The following is a 24265-nucleotide window of genomic DNA, read 5'->3' on the forward strand; positions in this document are numbered from 1 at the left end:
TGACATCCGTCCGCGAGAGCATCGCGAGACTTCCGCTGTATTCAAGTACTATTGCTCAAGTATCGCGAGAGTTCCCAGAGATACGTAGCCATGGGAACATGTTCCAGAAGGGGAGGGGGGAGGAGTTACCGCGCAAATCTCGCGAGAGGAACAACATGAAAACGAGACCAAAACAATTTTCTCTCAAAAGTGAAAATTCAAATACAAAAAATTGAATATAGAGCAGAAAAATAAATACAAAAAAAAAGAACAAAAAGTCCTGCATGAGGCGCTTGTATATTTACGTTTTTTTCAAACAACAAGTCAGATATGTGAACATTATAAATCAAATTTAGACTCAGTTAATGATTAAAGATTTAGAAAACTATTGAGGTAGGTGAACGTTTTTTTTTTGTTTTTTTTAATCCATAGTTTCATTTTTTTCCAGTTCAGGGCGGCAGGATGCTGGAGTCGATCCCTCCTTGGACTCTGGGATTCCATCAGGATGCAGAGGGATCCACACAGGTCCAGCCAGGATTTGAACCCACACCCTCTCACGATGAAGTGGGACTGCTAAGCGCTGCGCCACTCTTCTGCATTAGTTTTCTCCGTGCTGTTCAATAATTTAAAGTGTCAAATTCACTGTATTGTTACAAAAAATGTTTCTGAGAATTGAGATGTCCTTCTGTCCTATTCAATATTCAGTGGATTTATGTATGAACTTAGCCCATTAAAAGTCAAATACTGATGTGCAGCACTATAACATGAGATTTTCATTTCAGTCAAACATTAAAGTTGAATATTTAAACTTCTCGCTATCAGAAGTGATCATTCTACAAACTTTTGAATAGATTTAAGAAAATTTCATACCCAACACATTTAACAATCCTGTCTTAGAATTTTAGGTCTGACTGAACTGTGATATTTTTTGTGTGCATTCATGTGTGGTAAATTCAAAATGATAGAATTCTAAAAATGAAATATTTTTGATTCATGTACAATTACTCCACAAAAATTGGATAGACCATTTCAAAATATTCATTGGACTGTGTTGGCCAGAGAGGCAGAAGTCAAAAGTCAGGTAAAAATGTTAAAAAACAACAAACTGCTCCATTTTTCAGCACTTCTGGTGGTGGAAACTGCACACAAAAGAAAAAAATAGTTAAAAAAAGTGATCAAATGTGCTCAAGGATTAGGGTCAAGAGAAAAAAGGCTGTTAGAAGTTATCTCTAAGCACAAAGACCTTTTGATGAAAATAACTAGATGTATATGGAAAAAAATTAAGGTTGAAAGATTAAAGTGTTTATTCCATTGTCTTCAGTGTTACATCAGCCATGACTCACTATGAACTCCAGTGGATTATGCAACTGGACTGAAAACAGATTAAGTATTTTTTATATGAACAAATATAAAACCCCAATACCTCAATCAGCAAAACCTCAAAGTATTTTCACCTCACGGGTCTGTTGAAAATTCTTCTGCTCTGTTTGATTTGAACAAAGACGAGACAAACAGAGTAGTAAAGACTGTTTTTATTCCTTGAATACAAAAAAAGTCCTGAACAGTGATGACTAAAATAGAACAATAGAAAAGGCACGATAATTGACTGGAAAATCACACTGTGCCATAAAAATAAAATATGGTCTTCTTTCTTCTACGGTGGCTGGAAAAAAAAAAAAAAAAAGGCTTTCTTCTTCTTCTCTGGAGTGGATGTGACTCCAGAGTGGTACAGTGGAGGAATCCTGTGGCAGTAGGATGGCTTGGCATGAGGAGCAGTGTTGAGGTCGACTTTTCCCTGTAGCATCAGAACAAAGGCCTGCCAACACACACAGACACACACAGACACACACAGACACACACAGACACACACAGACACACACAGACACACACAGACACAAAGGAGCAGTTTATTCGGCTGGCAGTTCACCACTTGGTTCCGTATTGTCCTGGTGCAAACAGCGTGCTAACAGTGGAAGTACTGTAGACACACAGAGAACGCTCTGATTCCGTCTCCGTGGAAACGGGGGAAAAATGCAACCTTTGCAACCACGACCGACAGCACCAACCGGTGATGAGGCACGGTAACTACAGCGTTTTCAGGGTTTCTGTGTAACGGAAAAATGTTCCAAAAACACACAAAAACCTCTGGAATGAAAATACAAAAACGTTTTCAGTGGAAACAGCGAGGAAATCAGGCCACAGTCTGTCAGATTTTATTTAGTTTGTTTGGTGGTTTGTAATCATCCAGAATTTGCGTGTTTATTATTCAATGAGACATTTTTCAGAATGGACACAGGACAGGCTGAGATTTTTTAATTCTGTTAATTAGACAATATTTAACGAGTTTTTATCATTTAAATGTTTTAAATTCGTTCGACATGTTGAGAAATGAGCAAAACAGGTTAAAACAGCCCACAAAGGGAAAAACGGCCATGACAGCTGATTAAGGACTATAAACAGTAATAAATTCACAGCGGTTAATGACTCTACTTTTTATCGTCACTGTATTTTTCTTACTACTATGATTTTACTCAACAGTGTATTGCTACCGTCTTCATTTACTACTGATGTGTTTGTTTTTTTAATTGCATGCCTTTATAAATTTCTCTCTTTTTCCTGAGTGTTGCTGGTTTAACCAGTGGATACTGCTGAAAACTGAATTTCTTATCAGCAAGTGGTGCAGCTTGTTAAACACTTTCAGATTATTTCTATCGTCCAGTTTTCCCTCCATAACCTTCATGCAGCTCTTTTCTAATTGCTAAGCCAAGCACTGTGACGTGAAAAAAAAAGAGTAAGAACTTGTTAAATGGTTTTGCTCACGGTGGGCTGAATGAGTTCTCTTTAAATCTCTCAGAGCCCGGCTCGGTGACTTGCACAGCCTTTCTCCTGGAGGTCTTAAGAGAGCGTTTAAAGCTCGGCGTGATGACAGCACACACTTAAATAGCAGGGAGGAGAGCAGAAGCCTGAATGTCAGAGGTTCAGATCAGACTGATCCAGCCGTCAGTCTCCTCTGACAGCTAATCTGGAAGCTCTGGAGATAATCTGTCGAAGGCATGAGCGTCATCTGTGTAAATTATACAAACAAATCGTTTTTGATCTTTTAGACTGCTGAAGCTGCAAAAATCCTACTTCAAATCCATTCACTACATCTTAATGAGCAACAGTGTCTCTCTTTAGCCTGCTGCTTCCCACTTTACTGGATTTTTACAACCTTTAGCATACATGCCGTCACACACTGACCCTGGAAGATCGGGGTGTGTGTGCGTGTGTGTGTGTGTGTGTGTGTGTGTGTGTCTCACCATTGAACATGGTGGCTGGTTTCACAGGAAGGAGCAGACTTTCTGCGGCCTGAAGGGGTTGGTGCTGGAGGACACGCCGGTGAGCAGGGGGTCCTGCAGAGCGTTCTGCAGGCAGAACTGTTGGAGGTCTGCAGCTGCCTGAGAGACCTGCAGAGAGCGAAGACGAAGAGTCGCTCAGCGATAACAGAGGTCAGGATTCAAGTCTTGTTTACAACACGGATCTGCTTGTTTCTGCTTTCACTTCACTGCTTTACACATGTAAATTGCTCCGTGTGTTTCAAATGTTGTGAATCAATCCCTCCAGTAGAGGGCAGTGCAGGCTGTTGGCTCCATGAGGGACAATGTTTACCAATCTAATCATCCATGAAACCGCTAAAATAAGAATTTGTGTCCATTCTCGTGAATAAAAACCAGTCTGGGGATCATCTGTTGCTTTATGCTGCAACTTTTCAACTCGTGAAGACATTTATAAACTGTTCACCCAAGTCATTTGAAGCTTTTCTTTCTGAGACAAAGTTGCCCTGACTGTATCCACACACATTCACTCCATCTTCCCTCACAACGGACTTTTTTTTATTGCACTGAAAATTGAAGACAAGATGCCTTTTTTTCCAATTTCTCAAACTATATCACTTCATCAGGTCCATTACTCCCAAACTCCTCAAATTAAATTAAAAACCACAGAATATGACCTGAAAAGATTCACTGTCTGCGTGCCGCTACTCCCACATGCTGCTACTTCACACTGTACGCAGCCTATAGAGCATTGATAAAACAACATTTAAAAAAGAACATTTTTTCCCCCCATTATTTTTTAGATTAAACTTACAACTTTAAAAACTGAGCTGAAAATGGCCTGACAAAGGCTTTTATATTTCAAATGCAAGGGAATCCATGTCTGAATCCGTGGGCCTTTCTTTCTGTAAGGATGAATGAAAGGTAAAGGTCAAACTAAAGGTCAAAAATGGACCCGATCTCACAATAGAGGGTGGAGGAACCTGACTGATTCCTGTTTACAGTGTTTGCAAGTCAAAATGAAAACAGTTTCTGTTGCATTCTGGGGGTCTGTTTGCACGACGACGGCAGTCAGAGACACCGAAAAAACAACTTTTTGAAAACAGCTCCAAAGGCAGAACTTTTTGAAAATGCTCTGACTCCTTCTCCATGGAAAGGATCATTTTGAATGACACATGCACACACACATCCTGAACATGCACACCATGGTCATCCTTAATTTTTGTGCACATGCGCAAGCAGATGGACGAAAACGACAATGGTCTCCAGAGTGTCAAGACTCGCAGTACAGATTCTCCTGGGACTTGGTAGTTTATAGATGAAAGTTATATAACAGCAATCCAGCTCCATCATCGTCCATATGAATGTCTGTGTACTCAGCATAGCTGATGTTTTATCACACACTGTTCTCTGCACACGTGTCTGTAGTTTAATTACAAACAAGGCCAACTTACGGCCTGACATACCAGCTACATTTTCAAAATGCTGCCATGTAAACACGAGACTTCTCTGAAACAAAAAACAAACACGGGTATTGAAAAGGTTATAACAAAATATAACCTGATATGTTGCAGGTTTTTGTTGCATAAGTTGCAACCACTTTACTATGTACACGATCAAGTTAGTTTTAACCGTCTTTTTTCGTCATACAGGCTTACTGTGTGTCTGGACGAAGTATGCAGCTGTAAGCTGTGTCTTATGCCTTGGATCTGCCATGTTGTTGTTGATCTAATCACGGGTAGAAAAATAACTGTTATTCAGACACTGAGATGGTTTTTAAATTGGAAACCGGGGTTTTGTCTGACTTATCCTTTTCTCTCTTTCCATCTCCTCACCCCAACCAGAACAGCAGAGAGCCACCGCCACCTCTGAGCCTGGTTCTGAAAAGGTTTCTTCCTGTCAAAGTGGAGTGTTTCCTTTCCACTGTCGCTTATGCTTGCTCATGTGAAGCTGTTAGGTGCTTCTCTGTGAAAGTGCCCAGAAATGGCTGTATTGTGTCACTCTTCAAGTAAACTGAATTGAAATGATCACTGATAGCAAACACAGAGTCATGTCTGAATAATCTCCCACTTCCCCGTTTAACTATATCAAAAACATAACATGTGGAATTTCAGAGACTTATCTCTGCATACATAGTTGAGATGGTTCTTAAGGGAAAAAGAGAAAATACCGTTTGGTGATCGAGTTCGAGAGTATTTACACAAAACGAGTTCACACTGAAACGAATAGGACTGGTGACATCGGACCCTATGCTGATATCCATCTTGCTACCTGCTCAAATCCAGTCTTTGATTAACTTAATTTCATGAACAAGTTCTCAGAGTTGTTGATGTGGTGAGTTGTGAGTCAATCCTCCCGATGAGTTAAACGACGAGGCGGAACTGACAGAAATAAAGAGGGAACTCCCACAACAAGCGCCTGATTCTCACAGCGTGGGTGTGTTTAAAGGTATTTTTAGGTTCGAAGAGGAATGTCTGGCACAGCCTGAACTCCAGTACCTACACACGCAGCCGTAAATAAAGAAAAGATTCTCTATTTGAGCCCAAACAACGCCCCGCTCCCCCGCCTGTTGACTCCGGCTAACTCCGACGCTAGCCTCCGGGGCTAACGCGGATAGCGGAGCGGGGTAACGGAGGAGCCTCTCCCTCACCGGAAAACCGGGCGAAGCGCGAGGAAGCGGGGACTTACTTTGACTCTGTTTATGCTGGCCTCGAAGCGCAGCTGCTGGACCACTTTCTTCATGGCCACCAGGTTGGAGGAGCCCGACATAGTTGGAGGAGTTCGGAGTGTTTGGAGCTGGACGCGGCTGGGCGGCGGATGGAGACAAAAGCCCGGATGATGACGTCACGACTCCGGCTGCAGCGCGGGAGGGCGGCCGCCAGGGGGCGCCAGATCCCACACAGCGACATTGCAGCAGTAACCAATCACTTCCACTATTTTAATATTACATGACTAACGTAAAAACTTGACAATAAAAAAAAAAAAATATATATATATATATATATTGACTTCTGTTTTGTAACATTTTTGTATGTGCTAGAGTGTGTTTATTTTCATATCATGGTGTTTTGGACAAGGTACCGTTTGTTTTACTGTTTACTGACATATTCAGATTCCAAAATTGGGCCTTCCTCTCATTTTTGCCTAACAAATTAAAAATGGAAATTCAGCTCTCTTTATTGTTTTTCCGTCCTGAATGACAATACCAAAGTTTCAGCACCAGACGGCGGACTGAGCTCCGTGTTGCAGTGATTTTGTCACAAAAAAAAAAAAAAAAAAAAAAAAAAGACGTCCAGAAATGATCGTTTATAGAGGCCTTTTTGATTGTTATGAGATTATAAAAGTAACTGAACTGTTGTCATTGTTCAAATAGATCCTTCGTCAACATGTTTCTTATTTTAATTAACATATTTTGCATTATTCTATATCTACAATAAAAGTTTCCACATGGTTTGATTGCTAGTGCAAACACTATACATTAATATTTTCCCTTTATAGTTTCAATTATCTGGTGTATTAACAGACAAACACGTGAAGCATATTAAATAAAAACATCTTTATTGAATTGGTATGCCAGAAGAGCAACACAAAGGTCTACAGTCAATAAACACCTCAAAGTTCAATGTAAACAGTAAAGCTACTTTCAGGATAATGTATGTGTTGTGATTACAACAAGTCAGATAATAGACTACAATCTGTTGTCAGTAATAAAAACTAAGCTAAAAGAAATCCGATAAAGTGCTTTCTTGTTCGACCAGCTTTGTTAAAGTCCAACGTGAAGGAAACTGAAATGTTGGGATTTTCACTAGAGGCTGTTCTCATCTTCGTCCAGAGAGAAAATACTCAGATCGCTGTGTTGAACTCTGCTTTTCGATTTGACCAGACTGTCCCCGTCGTCGGTGTTGCTGGAAACCTGCCAGCGGCCTCGGTTCGACTGTCTGGAGGAACTGAAGACGGGGGAGAAAGATCAACAGCAGCTGCTTGAAACGGGCTGCTATTGAAACATGGAGCATTCCTGTGCAGCGTGAGACACATTTTAAAGTCACCTGCTGTCTGGAGTGAGGCGGAGGGTTCGGTAGCTGTCAGCAGGAGATGGCACGGCGGCGCTTTGTGAAGGAGTGTGTTTGGAGGATTTGGCCCGTGAGGCTTTCCCCGGAGACATCCTGATCTCCGGCTCGCTTCCTGCAACGCAGTCGCACAACAAGCCTCAAATCCATGCAACCTTTGGAATTATTTATCTTCTTGGATTATCGGTTAGGAAATGTACATTTAACTCACAACTACAGAAAGTAAAGGAAAAAAAGGCTCCTGCTGAAAAAAAAAAAAAATAGTGGAAGACTGACATACTGATGGATAAGGCACTCTGAGCGTCGGACAGGGAGCACCGCCGGCGGTCTGTGAACGGAGTCATGTTCAGAAACTGGTTCTTCAGCCAGGAAGCACGATCCTCCTCGAAGGCCTTTTTCTGCGGAACAAGACAAGAATCACATGAGCGTCTCCGACGGGGCGCCGAGCGGAACGCCGGCCGTCGGGACGCTGCGTCACCTCCCGGCCCAGGCGGATGGCGGCCTCGGTGAAGTTCTTCCTCTCCCTCTCAAAGTTCCTCTTCTGCTCCTCGAACAGCCTCCACTCCTCTTTCAGACGCTCCTTCTCCTCCAGGGTGTAGCAGTCGTGAAGGAAGGACGCCGTCTCGTCGTCGAACGACGTGTTCATCTGTTGCTACAAAGACCAGGAGAAAACCAGCTTTACCTCAGAGGAGATGGGGGAGTCCATGGAGAAAAGCAGGCTGGTACTGACCTGCAGCAGCAGCTGCTGGGCGTGGATGAACTCCCTGCACTGCTGCACCTCCTGCTTCATCTTCTCCATCTTGTCCTCGTGTGTTTCCAGAGGAATCACCTCTGCACTGGACTGGATCTGACTCTGCACCTGGAACACTGGAGAGGCAACGCCGTCAGCCGGAGACGGCGTCCGGCAGCACCGCGGCGAGGCAGAACCGCCTGACGGGCCGAACCTTGGCTGTCCAGCTTCTCCACGTGTTTCCTCAGCCTCCTCCACTGCTGCCGGATGCTGTTGGTGAGCTGCTCCCTGGCGTGCTCGCACGACTGGTCCAGAGAGTCCCTGCTGCCGTCCGCCGGCGGATCCTCCCCGTCCGACTCTCTCTGCGGTCAAAACACACACACAGTTATAAAAGTGGCAGCATTAAGTTATTGAAACGTCCACGGCATGCTTTGCTCTTTTAGACCATTTCAGATGCTAAAACTCACTGTACTCAAATAAAAACTTAGATCACTTTTTATGAAATTTTCCTTCACCTTTCCTCCATTTCTAAAGTTTCAAAACTAATGCAATCTGAATCACAGTTAATCATATATATATATATAAACAAATCGTCTTACATTGTGATTAAAAAAAAGAAAAAAATTATATTAGCAAATTGCATTAACAACAAATGGGTGAAACCATAAATAAAAGATTTCAATATGCTATATCACTGTATATTTCCATGTAATCCAGGCAATATGTCCACTTTATAATTAATCAAATCTCAAAAACACAACTTTTAGTCACTTCAGAACATTGAAATGTGTCCTAATTGTAGAACTCTACTCAAATCTCTAATATCAACAAACACTGAGTTATCTCCATTTAAAATAACAAAAAACTGAAAAAATAAACTTTCAGTTTCCAGCCACTGGGTGGCCGTGTTGGAGCACATATTCAGCCATTTCTTTGAAAGAAGAAGTCTGATCAAGCCAAACTCTCAATGTTAAGAATGAGAAAACATGTTGACATGAAGAAGAATCCAGTGATCAGTAGAAAGCGGAGTTAAATGCGGTGTGTGTTGCAGAACCTGCTCCAGGCTGTCGTCAGCGGACGCTCCTCTGGCCGCCGGCTGCCGGGGACTCAGGATGTGGATCATCTCCTTCTTCATCTGCTGCAGGACCTTCTTCAGCTCGGCGTTCTCCAGCATCAGAGCCCTCTGGCTGGCCTCGTAGTCACTCAGCAGGGACTTGAACATCTCGCATTCGTGACTGTTCACAGACAGAAGCTGTTCAGACTCCAGCTGGCTGGTTAACCTGGTCACCAGGCAGCTCTCTGCCGTCTCTCGTTACCTCACGGTGGTTTTCGCGGTCTTCCAGTGGCCCCTCCTGCCGTCCGGCCGGCTCAGACAGTTCAGCATTTCGATGGCTGTTTGGGGAAAAAAAACCCTGTCAGTTCTGCATCTAAAAGCCTGGAGCTGTGTCAGAGGCTGTCCGTCTCACCGAGCTTCTTGTCCCCTCTGTCCACCAACAGCTGGCTGAGGCGGTCCTTCAGCTTGGCGGCTTCTCGCTCCTTCCTCTTGGCGTCGTGGCTGTACTGCGAGGCGCGGCGAGCGATGATGCTCTGGAGCTTCTGGACCTGTCCAGGACGGTCGGTCACGTTAAAGCATCCTCAAACCAGACGGGCTGTAAAGCCTGGGGGGGGGGGTGGACACTACCTCGTCTTTCTCGGTTTTCAAGCAGCCCTGCAGGGTCTTGATCTTCAGCTGCAGCTGGCGCTCCAGCTCGTGAAGACCCGACTTCTCCCTCAGAGACAACTCCAGCTGATCCTGGAAGGAAACGCACAGACCCAAATGATTTTAAAACGTCTGTATCGCTGCTCTGAAACTGATCCCAGTTCACTGTAATTGCGCGCTTGGCTCTTCTTCACTAGCCTTGAGTCTGGCGTTGCTGGACTGCATGTGCTCCAGCGCGCTGCTCTTCCTCAGCTGTTCCTTCTCCAGCTCCTCCAGGCTGGCCATGCTGCGCCTGTGGATGCGCAGCAGCTCGTACACGGCGTTGAGAGCCGGCACCGGGTTGAGGCCGGCCCGGCCGGGCGGGGGGGGCTCCATGCAGGAGGAGGACAGGCCCAGCGAGGACAGCTCCTGGTCAGCAGAGACAGGTTTCAGGGAGGGACTGGGTGTGACGAACGCCACAGTGATAGAGATGAAAGGAAACTCGATCTCACATTCTCAGCAGCCTGAGTGTGAAAACGTGAAGATGGGGCCGAGTGTTGTTGATTTTTATTTTATTTAAACTAAAAAACTAATTCCAATCATTTGAAATAAATAAATACTGGAGACAGCAGTTTGAGAGTAAAGACATGTTGGATGAGCTGTGTGAGCAACATTTCCTCTGTCTTTACCCGTTCTTTTTTTTTTTTTTTTATTGTCAAAGCTGAAATCAGTTGAGTATGTAGCGAGTTATGATGGATTAAACGCACGCACACTTCATCACGTCAGCCAAACCGATATAGAATGTGTGACTGGACCAAAAGGGCTCGTTTAGCTCCAAAAGCTCACAGCGTCGAGGCAGTATCTTCTCCCTATATGTCTATGTTCCTCTCGACACAGCTGTAACTCACTGAGTGGTTGACGTGAAGCTTCTGATGCGTCTGTGCATCAGCATAGAATTAAAACTTATAGAACGAACCGGCGATTCTACGAGCTCTCTGCTTTGTCAGATCGTCAACACGTTGTTAATCCTCCATATCGCACACCGCAATCAACCGCCAACAGCGAAAACACACACCTGTACAATCAATTAAAAGACAAAGGCAAAACTGAAACGTCAGAGGACGAGCCTCCTTGCCTGGTTGATGTAGGAGATGCAGTTGGACACATTGTCCTCTGTGCAGAAGGTGCTGACGAGGCTGTAGGAGCTCCTGGAGAGGGGCAGCGAGCTCACCGGCGCCAGGTTGTTCGGTCTGGACGGAGACATGCTCACACTGGAGATGCTGGAGATATCGTAGCGTTCTGAAAACACACACACACACACACACACACACACACACACAAGTAGCTGTGATGCACCGAGAAGCTTCAACTGGGCTGCTGCACACAGAATGAGAGCGGAGATGTGGGTCACCTCCAACCGGGCCCAGAACAGGCTCCTGAAATAGTTCAGCCATCGCGGCCTATTAAAGGAGAAATTACCAATAGACGTCTCGGTCGTCCACCACTCCTCCATGTCACCGGCGCGTCCGGGGCCGCGGGGTCATGAGTCTCCAGCGGGCGGATCAGGAGAATCACGGCGCTCTGCAAGCGAGCATGGAGCCGTGAGACACACAGCAGCGATACACTATCAGGACCTCATCCGCTCAGGATTTACTGTCAGAGCAGCGCCAGCGGGGGGGGGATTAGGGCTTTACACCAGACGCCCCATTGGTTATTGGAAGCAAAACTGTTGAGTGGGGGTGATCTCAGCATCCAGACGAAGGATTTACAAAGATCAGAGCGAGACAATCCCTCGCAGTTTGTTAGACCCCGGTGCCTTCAGGACAACCGATCGCCGTACTCACAAACAGGCTGGACCAGATACCGAGCTGCACGCACGCACACACACACACACACACACACACACACACACACCCACCGCTCCGCTCACTGTCTGTTCTGACACGTGTTGTTCAGGCCGAGGCCGTCGGCGACCAAACCCTGTGTTTATGAGCTCCGAAACCGGGATCTTATCTTGTAAACCAGAAAACACACCACTTTTATCTGCAGCAACCAGTCTGAGGCGGAGGTCAAACTTACAGTAATGTGTGTTTTAATCTACGTCTACACAGCAGTTTTAGACATTTCCAGCCAAATCACACACAAAAGGACATTTTCCTGTTTTTTTTTTTCTATGTAAATCATACTGAACAAGGTCACAGATTATAAAAAAAGGAGCTATTATTAGAACCATTAAATCTATTCTGGATTATCCCAGAGAGACTGGAGTGTCCGCGCAACACACTGCGTTACACAGGCAGACAAAAACAAGTGCGGTGTGACATGTGGAAGTAAAGCTGGCCAGAAACTGAATAGATCTCTCGCTCGCTTCATCCTGACACACCGATCCACACAGATGGATAATTATCACCACATGATAGTCTTTTGGGCCAATGGATCTTCTGTTCGACACCCCTGTTCTCGCCCATTTACTCATCTTGACATGAAGCTGGACAGTTTTTGTGACTTAAGAAACAAATCAGGGAAGCTTAATAATTAGTTTGATAACAGAAAACAAAGCCATCCATAGATCATCACCAGTTAACCTGATAAATGCATGAGATCCATTAATGTTTCATTCCATAATGTTTCGGCTGCAGGTTTTTCATCTGTTCTGTAAAAAGCATCAAGCGTTACCACCCTGCCAACTGTCACTGGTTATTAATATGAATTATATATTAACAGCAGCTTGTGTTGCTTTCTGGAAATCTGGGCACCACATCCAGCAGGTCCACACACAATACAGGCTTCTTTCCCTCTCCAGGATGTTTCATCCACATGACTTCCACTCCAGCGTCTCTGCCCCGGGCTACTTTACCATGTTACAGCAGAAACTGGGCACGTCCTTTATCCAAGCAGAGACTCAGGCAGGAATTAGCAAGAGTCAAAAAAAAAAGAGCCAAAAGAACTCATATTTATTACTTTTCTTCTGTTTGACACAGTTTTTTGTGCATTAATCTTACAGCCTGTATTCATTATTTTGCAGATTTTAATGCTTGATCTATTTTCTTTAATGAGAAACACTTATATTTTTTGTAATCTTGATTTTCTTTTTTTAAACTCCCTTGAGGCTTTCTCTGCAACTGCTGATTGAAACAATGCAACTGAACCAATTTCCCAGTAAAAAAAAAAAATGTTCAAAATCTGGTTCAATTGAGGCTTTATACAACAGCAAAGCAATCTCATTTGCACTTTTATCCCTTAAAAGAAGAAAAAAAATCTTGTTTAAAATCAGTATTTTATTTTGATTATTTCGGATCACATTAGAAACTATTGAACTAAAACTGGTTGTATTTTTTCCTTTTTAAAACATAAAATGTTAAATCCCATGAAGCTGTTTGCACATTTGTTAGAATATAACTGAATCAAACTCTCAGGATGATTATTTTAAAATGTGTTTTAATAGCAAAACAACCTTTATTTGCACTTTTATGCCTAGAATTAACTTTTTTTTAAGCCCCAGCATTCAGAGCACTCTGTTTTAACGACCCTCTAGCCTCCAACATGACATTTTCTTATATTTATCTGGATTATTTTGGATCACGTTGGAAACTTGATCAACAATAATCCCAGTGGTTTGTGTGACTCAGTCCTCATGAGTTGCACTGCTCCGTTTGTACCTGGTTCATGAAGATTTGTTCATGTTTACTAAAAGCTACAGTATTACTTGTTGGGCCCCACTTTTGGGACTTTAATCCAGACCTGCATGTTTAGTATTTTAGATTAAAACTGGATTTTAGTCTTGACTCGACCTCTTTAACCTAAAACAACACTTTTTATATTATGAATTAATTGTTTACACTCCCCTCAAACTATTTAAAATGTGTTTTGGATATTGAAGGTGCACATCTGACCACATTAATGGTGAAATAAAGTCGATTTGTTTTTTTTTTGTTTTTTTCTGAACTTTGCAGCACCTGTGTGTGTTATCGGATTAGGATTAAGAGAAGCAGCAAACCGTGTGAATACTCACCGAGTCGGAGGGAAACGCTTCAAACAGTCCGCTCGTTTCCAGGCCGGAGCTGAACTCAACACATTCTTCCTGGTTCCAGTCAAATAAAGCTCACCTGCAGCCCAGAAACACGAGCAACTCCACACACACTCACACACACACAAACACACACACACACTGTGTGAGAGGCTGCGGCTTGTTTTTAAGTCCAACCCCACACCAAGGGGAGACCTACAAACCGGGCGCTGATTGGACGCCGCGTTGCCATGACAACAGTAAGCGGGCCGCACGTTGGACGTGCAACGTGGATTGAAGAGAGAAGCCGTCAGGTGTCACCGTCAGGTGTCGTCACGCGGAACAGACGCGCCCCCGTGTGGCAGCAGGAGGGAAGTGTCACACAGATTGAATGAGTCTATTTTTCTATTCACGTTTATATTTAAGTAAAAATAACCTAAAATTAGACGTAAATATGGATGAGTAGGCAAGTTGACATATGCAACTAAACAAATACATATATGAACAGACACAGCTATAAACAAATACATGTAAGTAGACATATGCATAGATAGGTTAATAGTCATAAAGAGTAGACGTGCAACAAAGACAAATATGAGTAAATATATACATACATGCAAGTAGACACATATAAGTAGTGACATTGTAATTTATTAGGAGATATATGTAAAATAGACTCAGATATATAAGAGCAGATATTTCTAAGACAGACACAAGTAGAGACCTTATTGATTGCCTTCTGGTTTCTGATGTCTCAGAGTGGTCACCAACATGCTTCATTTCCAGTGTATTCATTTCTTCGGTTTCATGAGCTCTTTGTACAATTACAGTAACCATGCTAATCATACAGGGCAACGTGAATGTTGTATAACTATCACAGTGTGCAAAATGTGGTTTAACACAATCTTTGTGGACTAAACACGGGGTTCCTTGAAACATGCGTCACTCGGAGGGCAGCACTGTGAATACACACTGGCGTCAGCGGAGTTTCAAAGTTGAGCAGGAAGTCACTCACTTGGTGATACACCTCCAGAACATTACTAATCTGCACTCTGATGGCCTTTCTTTAACCTGGAGAAGACAGCATTTACAATTTCCACAAAGAATCTCAGATCCTGTTTACATGACATTTCTGGTGAAAAAGCATTGTTTTTGTTCTGTGTTGATAAGGTAACTTATTTTCACTGCGAAATATTCATAGTTCTGCTCGAGTGTTTGACCACTAAAGCTATGTACCCCACCGTTGTCCCTGACTCTAGGATTACTCTGGAGTCCTTGTTCCTGTGGATGGCAGATTGAGTTATGCAGTGGTTTACATTTCTGACGAGCAGCAACACAGAATCAAGGCGGTGGCCTTTGATGTGATGTTTGGGTTAATTTCTAACTCTCAGCAGTGACCTTTGTCCTCATAAAAGTAGGTGTTGAAGTTTGGCAGATATGTACCATTTGGAACAAAAACCTCAGCTACTTCATAAATCTATGTTGAAGAAACAATATTTTTCAACTGTGACTCTATTAAAAAAAGCATGTCTGTGTATTTGGAATTGGGAATTTAAGGTATCTGAAGAGTAAAAATGTTCAGTATTTTCTCCCATTGATATAAAATGAAGGTGAGGCAATTCTCAGAGGAAAAGCTGAAGCCACAGCTCCTGGTTTCATCTGAAACATCCGCATGAAGACAAGCAGCAGGTCGGCAGCTCGTCCTCAGTCTGGTATCTTCCAGAATCGGGTTGGTCTCTGCACTCTGCGATGAAGGCCTGGAGCTCTGACACTGGCTCCAAGTCCTTCTGGTGGTGCTGAGAAACAAACAAGGCGGGACTCTCAGAGCTCAGGATACAGGACATTTCTGAGAGACACTTGGTTTCCTCACCTTGATGGTTTCATAGGTGTCGGTAATGAGCGCGATGAAGAGGCTGAGCACCATGTAGATGAAGAGGGAGATGAAGGAGTAGAGGTAGAGTCTGCTGAACAGCCACACCATGTAGGTTTTGCCCCTCAGGTTCAGGAAGGTGGCGTACATGTCGTCTCCGTTGATCAGAGAGAAGAGGCACTCCGTCACCTTGTCCAGTGTTCGAAACTGGAAGAAGTTTAACAGACGGACGGAAGCTGAGACAGAGCACCTCGAGGCTGAGAGGAAATCATTAAACCATTATTTTCAAACCTTGTCATGGTAAGGCCCGAGTACGATCCAGCCACAGAAGCAATACCCGAGGTAGATCATGACCGCACAGCCGCAGAAACGGATCACGTTCGGCAGCGCTGCCCTCAGGGTCAAGATCAGGATCTAAAGAAGAATCGGGGCCAGACTGTTCACTGCATTTGGATTTGATGTGTACATGTTCTCTGAGACACTCTCATGGGAGATCTTACATTGTACTTCTTGAAGAAACCGAGGTAGCGGATCACACCGACCCAGACCAGCATCGTGGCCGTTCCCAGCAGGATGCTGCAGACGTCGTAGTTCGTCAAGAACTGTCAGCAGAAAGGAGTCACCAAAGCACGTCTAGTTATTGTGTCTCTTCATGGCTTTGTTTTTTCTCCATGAAGCAGTTTGAGCTGCATTTATGTCTGAAACGTGACACGGGACTAAAAATGAACGACAAACCTTTGTTTGGATTCCAATTTTCAGCACCGATCCGGCGACCGTCAGCGTGTCGCTAACAATGATGAGGATGTACCATCCGTTCACAAACTCCAGTCGGTCCGAGCAGCTCACGATCTTATTGTAATAGGCGTGAAAGAATGTGTTGAACTCCTACACAAAGGTAACCAAATAAACGAAAAGAAGAGATTATATACCGTATTTTCTGGATTATAAGTCACACCCTGTTAAAATGTAGCAGTATATGCCATTTGGACCACTAGGTGTCACTGTGTGACAACAGAATGCTGCTAGAGCACCACAGAAAAACCTCTTTTATATCAGAGCTGAAACGTCCAGCGCTGTGCTGTAACTTACGAACTGGAGCTGGATGCCGTTGATAACTGAGCGTGTGCAGAGGACGAGGGAGGTCAGACAGGCGAGGATGACCACGGAATCGAACAGTAAGAGGAGGTAGTCGTTCTTCCCAGCTGGAAACCAGACGCCGCAAGTTAGCTGTGGTGTTAGCATTTTAGCTGTGCAGTTTGAGAGTCTTTAATTTCTTTTTATTTTAGATTTTTTTATTTAAATTCATATATTGTTTCACATTATTTATTAATTATAATAATTACTTATTCCTCAGTAGCAAATTAAAACCTTTCCATAAACTAATAAATATGACTACAGCTCCTGAAGGCTCAGGGAACTAGGTGATTATACCGACGTTACCTGCCCTGATATAATGTCTCAAACACGAGTACAAACTTACAGCTTCCTTCCACGTTCCAGTCTCTGCATTCATAAATTCTCACATGGTTTTCAACATCCACCTTGATCCTCCCGCTGTGTGCACGGTTATCAAAAACAATCTGTGTATTGCAGTAAAGAGAAGCCAGGTCAGTGAGACGGTGTGGTTCCGCCTGGTGTTGTCGGGCAGACGTCTGACTGACCGTGACGTTGAAGTCGTAGCAGTCGGGCAGCTCGTGGTGTCGCACCGTCTGCAGGTTGATGGTTTTCAGGGTGAGGTAGATGTTCACTGATAACAGCCTGCACACACACACACACACACACACACACACAGATCAGCAGGCTGCATTATCATCACTGAGCGGGGAAACCTGTATTTTCAGTGCGCTCACCTTTTGAAGTCCAGGGAAAAGTTGGTATGTGTTGGCAGGCTGTCGCCATGCAGCCGCTGCTGTGGGTACACGGACACACACTCTGTGTGGAGGAACGAGGCCACGGCATCAGAAATACACACATTTCTTCATATCAAAAACAAACCACATCGCTTTTAGTGCTTCCTTTTTTTCATGTCACATGTCGACATTGTGAGGATTTTCCAGTCTAGTTATGAATCAGCTTCCATAAATATCTATTTCATGAAACTTCAGACATGGACCGACCCACGGCCATGATGGCTGAAGTTCTGGACTAACTTCAAAGCACACAGCTGAAACCCTGAGAGCCGTATCAGCACCGATGTGTAACACTGAAAGTTTAACAAACACATCCTGTGTTCTTACTTTTATCAATATGGGGATCGATGTCGAAGGTGTCGTTCCCCGGGTCGATGCTGCTGCTCCTGTAATAGACTTGGCAGATGGACAGAGGAGTGTATTCCCCTTCAACCTCCTCATATGCGAGATTACTCACAGACAGATTTTGGAGATTGATGTACTGAAAATTAGAAAAGTGAAAAAAATATATTTCAGGGTTGTGAAATCACAGAAGATGGTGCAGAACGCCAAAGCTCAGTACCCTGTGGATGATATAGTTTATGTGATCGTAGACGTCCGTCTTGGTGTAGAGAGCGTAGCTTCCCATCGTGTGGTCCTTGTATCCTTTGAGAAACAAATGACGGAACGTCATCTGATTCTCGGCTTTGAACGTGACCATCATCTCGTTGCTCAGGCCAAACGAAACTAACTGGAAAAGACAAACAGAGGGAAAATCACTACGTATTAACTGTACATGTTTGTACATAAAGTTTTATCTTTTATTTTATTTTATAAGATACAATTGCTAAAAAAATGTTATCCTCCAAAAGATCAAGAAAGCCTGACTTAACATGCCTGTAACACCACTTCTCACCACAAGGTGGTACAGTGAGTCTCTCTGGTAGGGAGTCTGTGATCGTTATGAATAAAATAAATTTGTAAACAAGCACAGTTGCCATTATACTCTTTAATTGTGTAGCCATTTTATTAATTTTAGCAGCTTTATTCGAGATGGTCATGTCTGGCAGTTTATCTATTTCAGCCAAGTTTACCTATTTCACCATTCTCTGTGTTTGTTTTAGCTATTTTAAAAAATTAGGTGTTGAAACATTTCTGCAATAGTAGATGTTTTACCATAACTGGCCATTTCCAGCAGTTTAAACCATTTCTTTTATAAGTTTTCTTTTTTTAGCATTTTAGATACTGTTTGGCCATTTAAACAGCCCATTTTAGTTTTTTGCAATATTTTATCCATTTCCAGCCAAATTAGCTGTTTGATCATTTCCGTCCATGTTTTAACCGTTTTATCTGTTAATGATTTACAACTTTTAGGCAATTTTTAGCACATTTAACAGTTTCACCATCTATTTTAACCTTTTTGTGACTGTAAACATATTAGTAGCGTTCTAATTTTTAGCCTGTTTTAGCATTTTTAGTTGCTTGGCCCACTTCCATATCAATACCTATGGTACTATTTGTTTACCATCTGTTTATTTTCACATTTCGACTATTATAAGGACTTTATCCTTTAATAGCTTTGTCTGGGAACTTACGCCATTTTAGTGTTTTTGAAAATTTTCTTCTATTATTTTGTTCTATTCTGCCATTTGTAATTTCAGCATCACTTTACTTTCAGGGGAATATGACAGTTTTGTATTTTCCCTTAGCTTTTCACCTATCATTTGCAGGCAAAATTCTCATCATTAGCAATCGGTTGGTAAAAACACAATGTTTAAACTCTCGGCGGTAGAGAAGTGATAAAGGATGATTTCCCCTACCTGAGCCGTGATGATTGCGATTTTCAGGATCTGCAGCATGAGCTTCCAGGGCTTGCGGCCCCGGGCTCTGTACTTCTCACAGGGGTTCATGAAGAAGTACTTGAGCCTCCGTCGGAGGTCCTCCACAGCCTTGGAGTCCTTGGTGTGAGCTCTCCACCCGCAGTGACCGTTCCTCCCCTCCGGCCTGGAGGTCAGCAGCGGCCCCGTGTCGTCCATCGCCTCCACCGCACTGCAGCGCTCACAGAACCATGTTTGAGGGACTTCTGACTCCCCCTCCACCGTACATCTGAAATCTTTGAGCCATTCCAGTCATACTGATGTCTATCAAACTGGTTCTCCTGCTTGTGTCGCTCGTTTCAGCCTCATCCTGGGGTACATACCGTGCTACAGTCAGACACAAGAAAAACATTAATAATGTGGACTGTGTGATTTTTAACCAGTAAAATCAACACTGACCTCTGATGTCCACAGGAACTGACCGACCTACCTGCCTTCTCCTGCTGAACGCCGGTTATCCAGGAGGCATCGTGCAGGATTTGTGAGTGGGGATGATGGTGATCCTCTCACCACAGCAGCCTCCACCACAATGACTGTCACTGCTCTGTGTCATTCTGAGTCTTTCCACTTCTTCCAAAACAGATAAAAACAGCCCCCGGTGACAGGATCCTCCTCTGCACACTTCTTCCAGAAAAAAATATTCAACCATTCTCCTCAGTTTTAAAACCCATTTTGAATGTTAAGCCTGAATTATGATCTAAAGATGTGCTTTCTTGAATGAGTTGTTGCTAAAACTGTCACCATTCAAAAAACTTTTCTGAAACAAAAATGCAAAAATCATGCTGTTGTTTTACTTCCAAGCTGTAGTGAATAAAACAGGAAGAGTCACGCACTGAGGGACTTTTGTCTTTGTCTTTATATTCACTCGGCTCCTGTGCTGTGTGTTACTGACTTCTAAAAACAGACATCAAGCAGAATAGAGACCATAAGTTGACTGTAAGAGCAGCTCAACTACAGGTAATCATAAGCACGTTCATATTTAATCTGAATAGGAAAGCTATGGTGGGTAGCATGATAGCATCCCAGCTAACCGTCAACACGCCTTTTAAAAACTGTTCCATTTATTCAGCCTGCAGAACAATCTATGACGATGTCTTTAAGTGAATTTGGGGACATTTTGGTTGTGTCTTGCTCACCAGAGCCAACATTTCAGATATAGTTAGTTAAAACTTTTCAGAAACAGAGTAATGCACAGGTGCCAGTGGCTGAAGGAGCCAAGAGGGATGCGTTTGGACATTTATTCTGAAAGAGTTTTGGGACTTTCACTTTAGAAGCCAGGACAATCAGATGAACTCGCTAAAGTTTGATTTTTGAAGATTTTTTGAAGGTCGCTTTTATCAAACAACAGAGACTGCAGCGCACAGTGAGGACTGCGGAGAGAATCACTGGAGCCCCCCTGCCCTCCATACAGGAACTGTACTCCTCCAGAACCAACAAGAAGGCAGAGAACATCATCAGAGACCCCACTCACCCTGGACATAACCTGTTCTCCCTCCTCCCCTCTGGCAGGCGCTACAGAGCCCTGCGTACAAAAACCTCTAGACCCACTGACATACCTTTGTTAAACAACTGACCTGTTTTCCCCTGACTTGCACTGCTGACCAATGCACAACTGTATAGAAAATGTTTAGTTTATCCTTTAGTAAAGTATGTTTAGCTAGTTTAGTTAAAGGAATACTCCGAAGATTTTGGACCCACACCCTTTCCCCATCATTGACAAAGTGTAAGCTCATAAATACCTTTTTTGTGTCTGTGCATCCAGTGGCTGGATCCCAGCTGTTAGCATTGTAGTTAGCTTAGCTCAATTGCTGGAGGTGAACAGGAGTCAGAGCCGGACTGACGAAAGTCGACAAAATACCCCTTCCAGTGGTCCAGGGGACGGCGTATTAGCACGTGAAGTAAATCCAAATGATTATAAAACATTTTAAAAGACGTGTTTTCTTTTCAGTCCGTTAAAATAATGTTTCGATACACACAGATCTGCACAAGCATAGTGCTCTGCGGAAGGATATACCGGCGCACAGCGGCTGAGTTTACGGCTTCTGCTGCTGTGCGCCGGTATATCCTTCCGTGTGTAAAGTTGTGGAATTCTTTACCGACCGAGCTGAAGACCATATCTGAGTTTCAAATTTTCACCTCCAGGCTTAAGTCTTGGCTTAAAAGTAATCAAGAGTGTCCTCATTTGTAAATAGCACTGTGAGTGAATGAGAAAATGAGTGTGAGTACGTTAATGTTTTTCAATGTTGTATATAGTAGGCTTGTTTGTGGATGTGTATGTGTGTAATCGTGAGTTTTTAAGCATCTTGTAGATCTGCCTGTCTGAGGGTGGCTTGATTATTTGATTAGTGTTATATTGTGTAGAAAAGCCCAACTAGGGACGAGAGTTGTGAATTAGCTTTGGCTATAAACATCAGCTGCAAAACATTGTTTTGCAACTATGCCTGTCTGCAATTGTCCCTATCAAATAAATAAATGAATAAATAAATTAAAAAAGACAGTTTTTTAAGTAAAAACACAAGTTTAGGACATGCACAAAGTGATAATTTAGCTACAAAATGTCCTTCAGGTGGAAAAACAGATATTTGAAGCAGTTCTATATGGGGAGCCACAAACATACAATTTCATGAAACATTTAAAAAAAAAAGAAAAACTTGGACCCCGACTGCTCCCACTTGATCAAACTTTATGATCAGTTTGACCATAAAGGGTATAAATGTCTGGTTTAAGAGATGCTGGATGTGAATCTCTACCAGCTACTTGATCAGTGCTGGGAGCCAGTGGAGAGAAATCCGCCCAATAGCAGAGCAGGTCTGTATTACTGACAGCAGCAGTCCATTGTTCTGACTGTCTGTCAGTGATCAATACGCAGAGCTGTGAGCCTCAGTGGCCACAGAAGCTCCAACCTGACCTGTGATGTTTTGTCGCTCTGGATGCTCTGAAGTCTCTTGGGATTCTGCACGCTGACATTAAACCAGACAATATCATGGTCGTCTGTGCAGAAGACCGGCCCCTGAGAGTCCAGCTGATTGACTTTGGGGAAGCCTTTCCAGTCTCCAAAGTCCAGTTTGGTCTGGAGTTCCGGCCTGGAGGGTACAGGTGGGTTCAGCCTCCATCCTTTACTTTGCATCAGTTTCTTTCTACACCTCCGTGTTGTTCTGCAGCAGGTTTCAGACTGAACTCCTGTTTTCCTTCCTCAGGGCTCCAGAAGTGTCTCTTGGTCTCCCCTACACCGAGGCCGTGGACATGTGGGCGATCGGCTGCGTCTTGGCCTTCCTCTACCTCGGGAACCACCTCTTCCCATTCCACTGCGATTACCAGATGGTGAGTCTGCTGCTTCCAGCACTCGTCCTTCAGCAGGTGGACCTTCAGCTCACATGTCTCCGTTTGTCGTCTTTCAGATGAAGAGCCTGCTGAAAGTTCTGGGTTTCCCCCCGGACCACCACCTCCGGGCTGGGGTTTACACCCAGTACTGTTTCAAAGAGGAAGAGGCCGCAGACGGCCCCAAGTGGAGACAGCTGGTAATGGAACAGCATTCTTTATGATGAAGACAGCTAAATACTTTAACTTGAACACTTCTAAAACACGTTGCCTTGTTTCCTCAGACTCCAGAAGAACACCTGGCTGCCAACAACATCCCGGCTCTGGAGCCGTGGCCCCGGTTTGAACCCAGCAGCCTGGATGAGCTGATTCATGTAGGCGCTCTCTACTGTCTTCAGCACTCCTGATTTCACATTTTCATGTCTAAATCAGAAAGTTACTTTGATCTGTCCCTCAGTTTGAGGACTGATCCACTGACCTGACTTTGTCTCCTGAACCAGATGGATCCAGTGGCCGAGCCTGCAGAGCTGCAGGACCGGAGGGATTTTGTGGACCTCCTGAAGCAGATGCTGCGTCTTGACGGGACTCAGAGAATTACTCCCCGTCAGGCTCTTCACTGCGTCCAGCCTCATCCAGAACCCGGACAGCTCACAGAGGTAAGAGTCTGTCTGTCTGCTCACATGTCTGGTGATGGTTTCGGTTTCTTGCCGTTTCTGATCAGTTCCCTTCCTCTCGCTCTTCGTCCAGTCTGAACTGTTCACCGGAGGAAATGGATCCAGTGGATCCTTCAGCAGACGCAGCCAGCAGATCCAACACGTCTCTCTCTGGACTTTCTGGACGCTTCAGTTCAAGCAGCGAGTCTGTTTCCAACTGGTTGAGCCTCACTGCACCTGAAGTCAGTCTCTCCTTGGAGGACGACGCTTCAGATGAAGAGCAGCGGCCTGAAATGTCTGAAGAGTCTGAGGAAGCAGCCGGAGCTTCCAAACCCTCTGCTGGCCGCTTCAGAAACACCAAGAAGAGGATCCACAGATTCTTTACAGGGATTTTTAAAACATTTTGCTGCTGCTTTGACTCTCCAGCTGAAGACTGACCGTCTGCTTCACACTGTTCTCCTTCTGTGTAAATAAATGTTGATTTCTTGTTTCGCTGCAACAGAAAGAAAAAAAAAACAGCGCAATTAATCATATAAATATATAACTATTCTTTTCAATAAAGCTCTCATTATATCAGTCTTTTTCCATTTCACAACAGACAACGCATGAGCAGCACAACTTCCAATATAATTCAAACAGACAAAATAGCATTTCCCATTTACAGTTCAACAGTATGGAAGGATTCAGTAACACACATAAAATGTCTGGTCACATGGGATGTCTTTTACAATCTGCTCACGTGCAACAATGATCAGCACAGCAAAACTGCAATCACATAAAACAGAGCAACACATACAATACTAATCAACACCAACAGAAAGCTAATTAATTCCCCGCAAATATATCCTGTTTTTTTTTTTTTAAGACGACCTCATGCTTTTACC

The 24265-nt window shown here is 43.7% G+C and overlaps 3 protein-coding genes across 3 annotated transcripts; all 3 read right to left on the minus strand.

Annotated features, from left to right (window-relative positions):
• Window positions 1-1496: 1496 nt before the first annotated feature.
• Window positions 1497-6175, minus strand: LOC115405304 (guanine nucleotide-binding protein G(I)/G(S)/G(O) subunit gamma-5-like). The gene is made up of 3 exons (XM_030114839.1): window positions 5982-6175; window positions 3279-3425; window positions 1497-1795 (listed from the first exon to the last, which is right to left on the minus strand). The coding sequence occupies exons 1-2, from the start codon at window positions 6060-6062 to the stop codon at window positions 3300-3302; spliced, it is 207 nt and encodes a 68-aa protein (XP_029970699.1). The 5' UTR covers window positions 6063-6175; the 3' UTR covers window positions 1497-1795; window positions 3279-3299.
• Window positions 6176-6829: 654 nt separating this feature from the next.
• ssx2ipa (synovial sarcoma, X breakpoint 2 interacting protein a) lies at window positions 6830-13944 on the minus strand. Its single transcript, XM_030114837.1, has 14 exons — window positions 13781-13944; window positions 11248-11349; window positions 10904-11067; window positions 9988-10197; window positions 9772-9882; window positions 9557-9692; window positions 9407-9482; window positions 9145-9325; window positions 8305-8452; window positions 8091-8227; window positions 7839-8012; window positions 7641-7758; window positions 7340-7475; window positions 6830-7240 (listed from the first exon to the last, which is right to left on the minus strand). Exons 2-14 carry the CDS (start codon window positions 11279-11281, stop codon window positions 7099-7101), a joined length of 1767 nt encoding a protein of 588 aa, XP_029970697.1. The 5' UTR covers window positions 11282-11349; window positions 13781-13944; the 3' UTR covers window positions 6830-7098.
• Window positions 13945-14407: 463 nt separating this feature from the next.
• On the minus strand, window positions 14408-19928 carry LOC115405303 (mucolipin-3-like). The gene is made up of 13 exons (XM_030114838.1): window positions 19841-19928; window positions 19354-19737; window positions 18117-18284; window positions 17882-18035; window positions 17495-17576; window positions 17306-17402; window positions 17125-17224; window positions 16734-16846; window positions 16380-16529; window positions 16145-16246; window positions 15936-16058; window positions 15645-15851; window positions 14408-15570 (listed from the first exon to the last, which is right to left on the minus strand). The coding sequence occupies exons 2-13, from the start codon at window positions 19567-19569 to the stop codon at window positions 15430-15432; spliced, it is 1653 nt and encodes a 550-aa protein (XP_029970698.1). The 5' UTR covers window positions 19570-19737; window positions 19841-19928; the 3' UTR covers window positions 14408-15429.
• Between the last annotated feature and the right edge of the window lie 4337 nt (window positions 19929-24265).

The sequence above is a fragment of the Salarias fasciatus genome, chromosome 18 (assembly GCF_902148845.1).
Source record: "Salarias fasciatus chromosome 18, fSalaFa1.1, whole genome shotgun sequence".
NCBI lineage: Eukaryota > Metazoa > Chordata > Actinopteri > Blenniiformes > Blenniidae > Salarias > Salarias fasciatus.

Coding starts and splice junctions, on each gene's coding strand:
- LOC115405304 (XM_030114839.1), bottom strand. CDS start 6,062: ATGTCGGGCTCCTCCAACCTGGTGGCCATGAAGAAAGTGGTCCAGCAG. Junction 3,426..5,981: donor CCAGCATAAACAGAGTCAAA/GTAAGTCCCCGC, acceptor CGCTCTCTGCAG/GTCTCTCAGGCAGCTGCAGA.
- ssx2ipa (XM_030114837.1), bottom strand. CDS start 11,281: ATGGAGGAGTGGTGGACGACCGAGACGTCTATTG. Junction 9,883..9,987: donor CCAGCAACGCCAGACTCAAG/GCTAGTGAAGAA, acceptor GTTTCCTTCCAG/GATCAGCTGGAGTTGTCTCT. Junction 7,476..7,640: donor TCAGAGTGCCTTATCCATCA/GTATGTCAGTCT, acceptor ACTGCGTTGCAG/GAAGCGAGCCGGAGATCAGG.
- LOC115405303 (XM_030114838.1), bottom strand. CDS start 19,569: ATGGACGACACGGGGCCGCTGCTGACCTCCAGGCCGGAGGGGAGGAAC. Junction 18,285..19,353: donor TCGCAATCATCACGGCTCAG/GTAGGGGAAATC, acceptor TGTCTTTTCCAG/TTAGTTTCGTTTGGCCTGAG. Junction 15,852..15,935: donor TCGGGCCTTACCATGACAAG/GTTTGAAAATAA, acceptor AACTTCTTCCAG/TTTCGAACACTGGACAAGGT.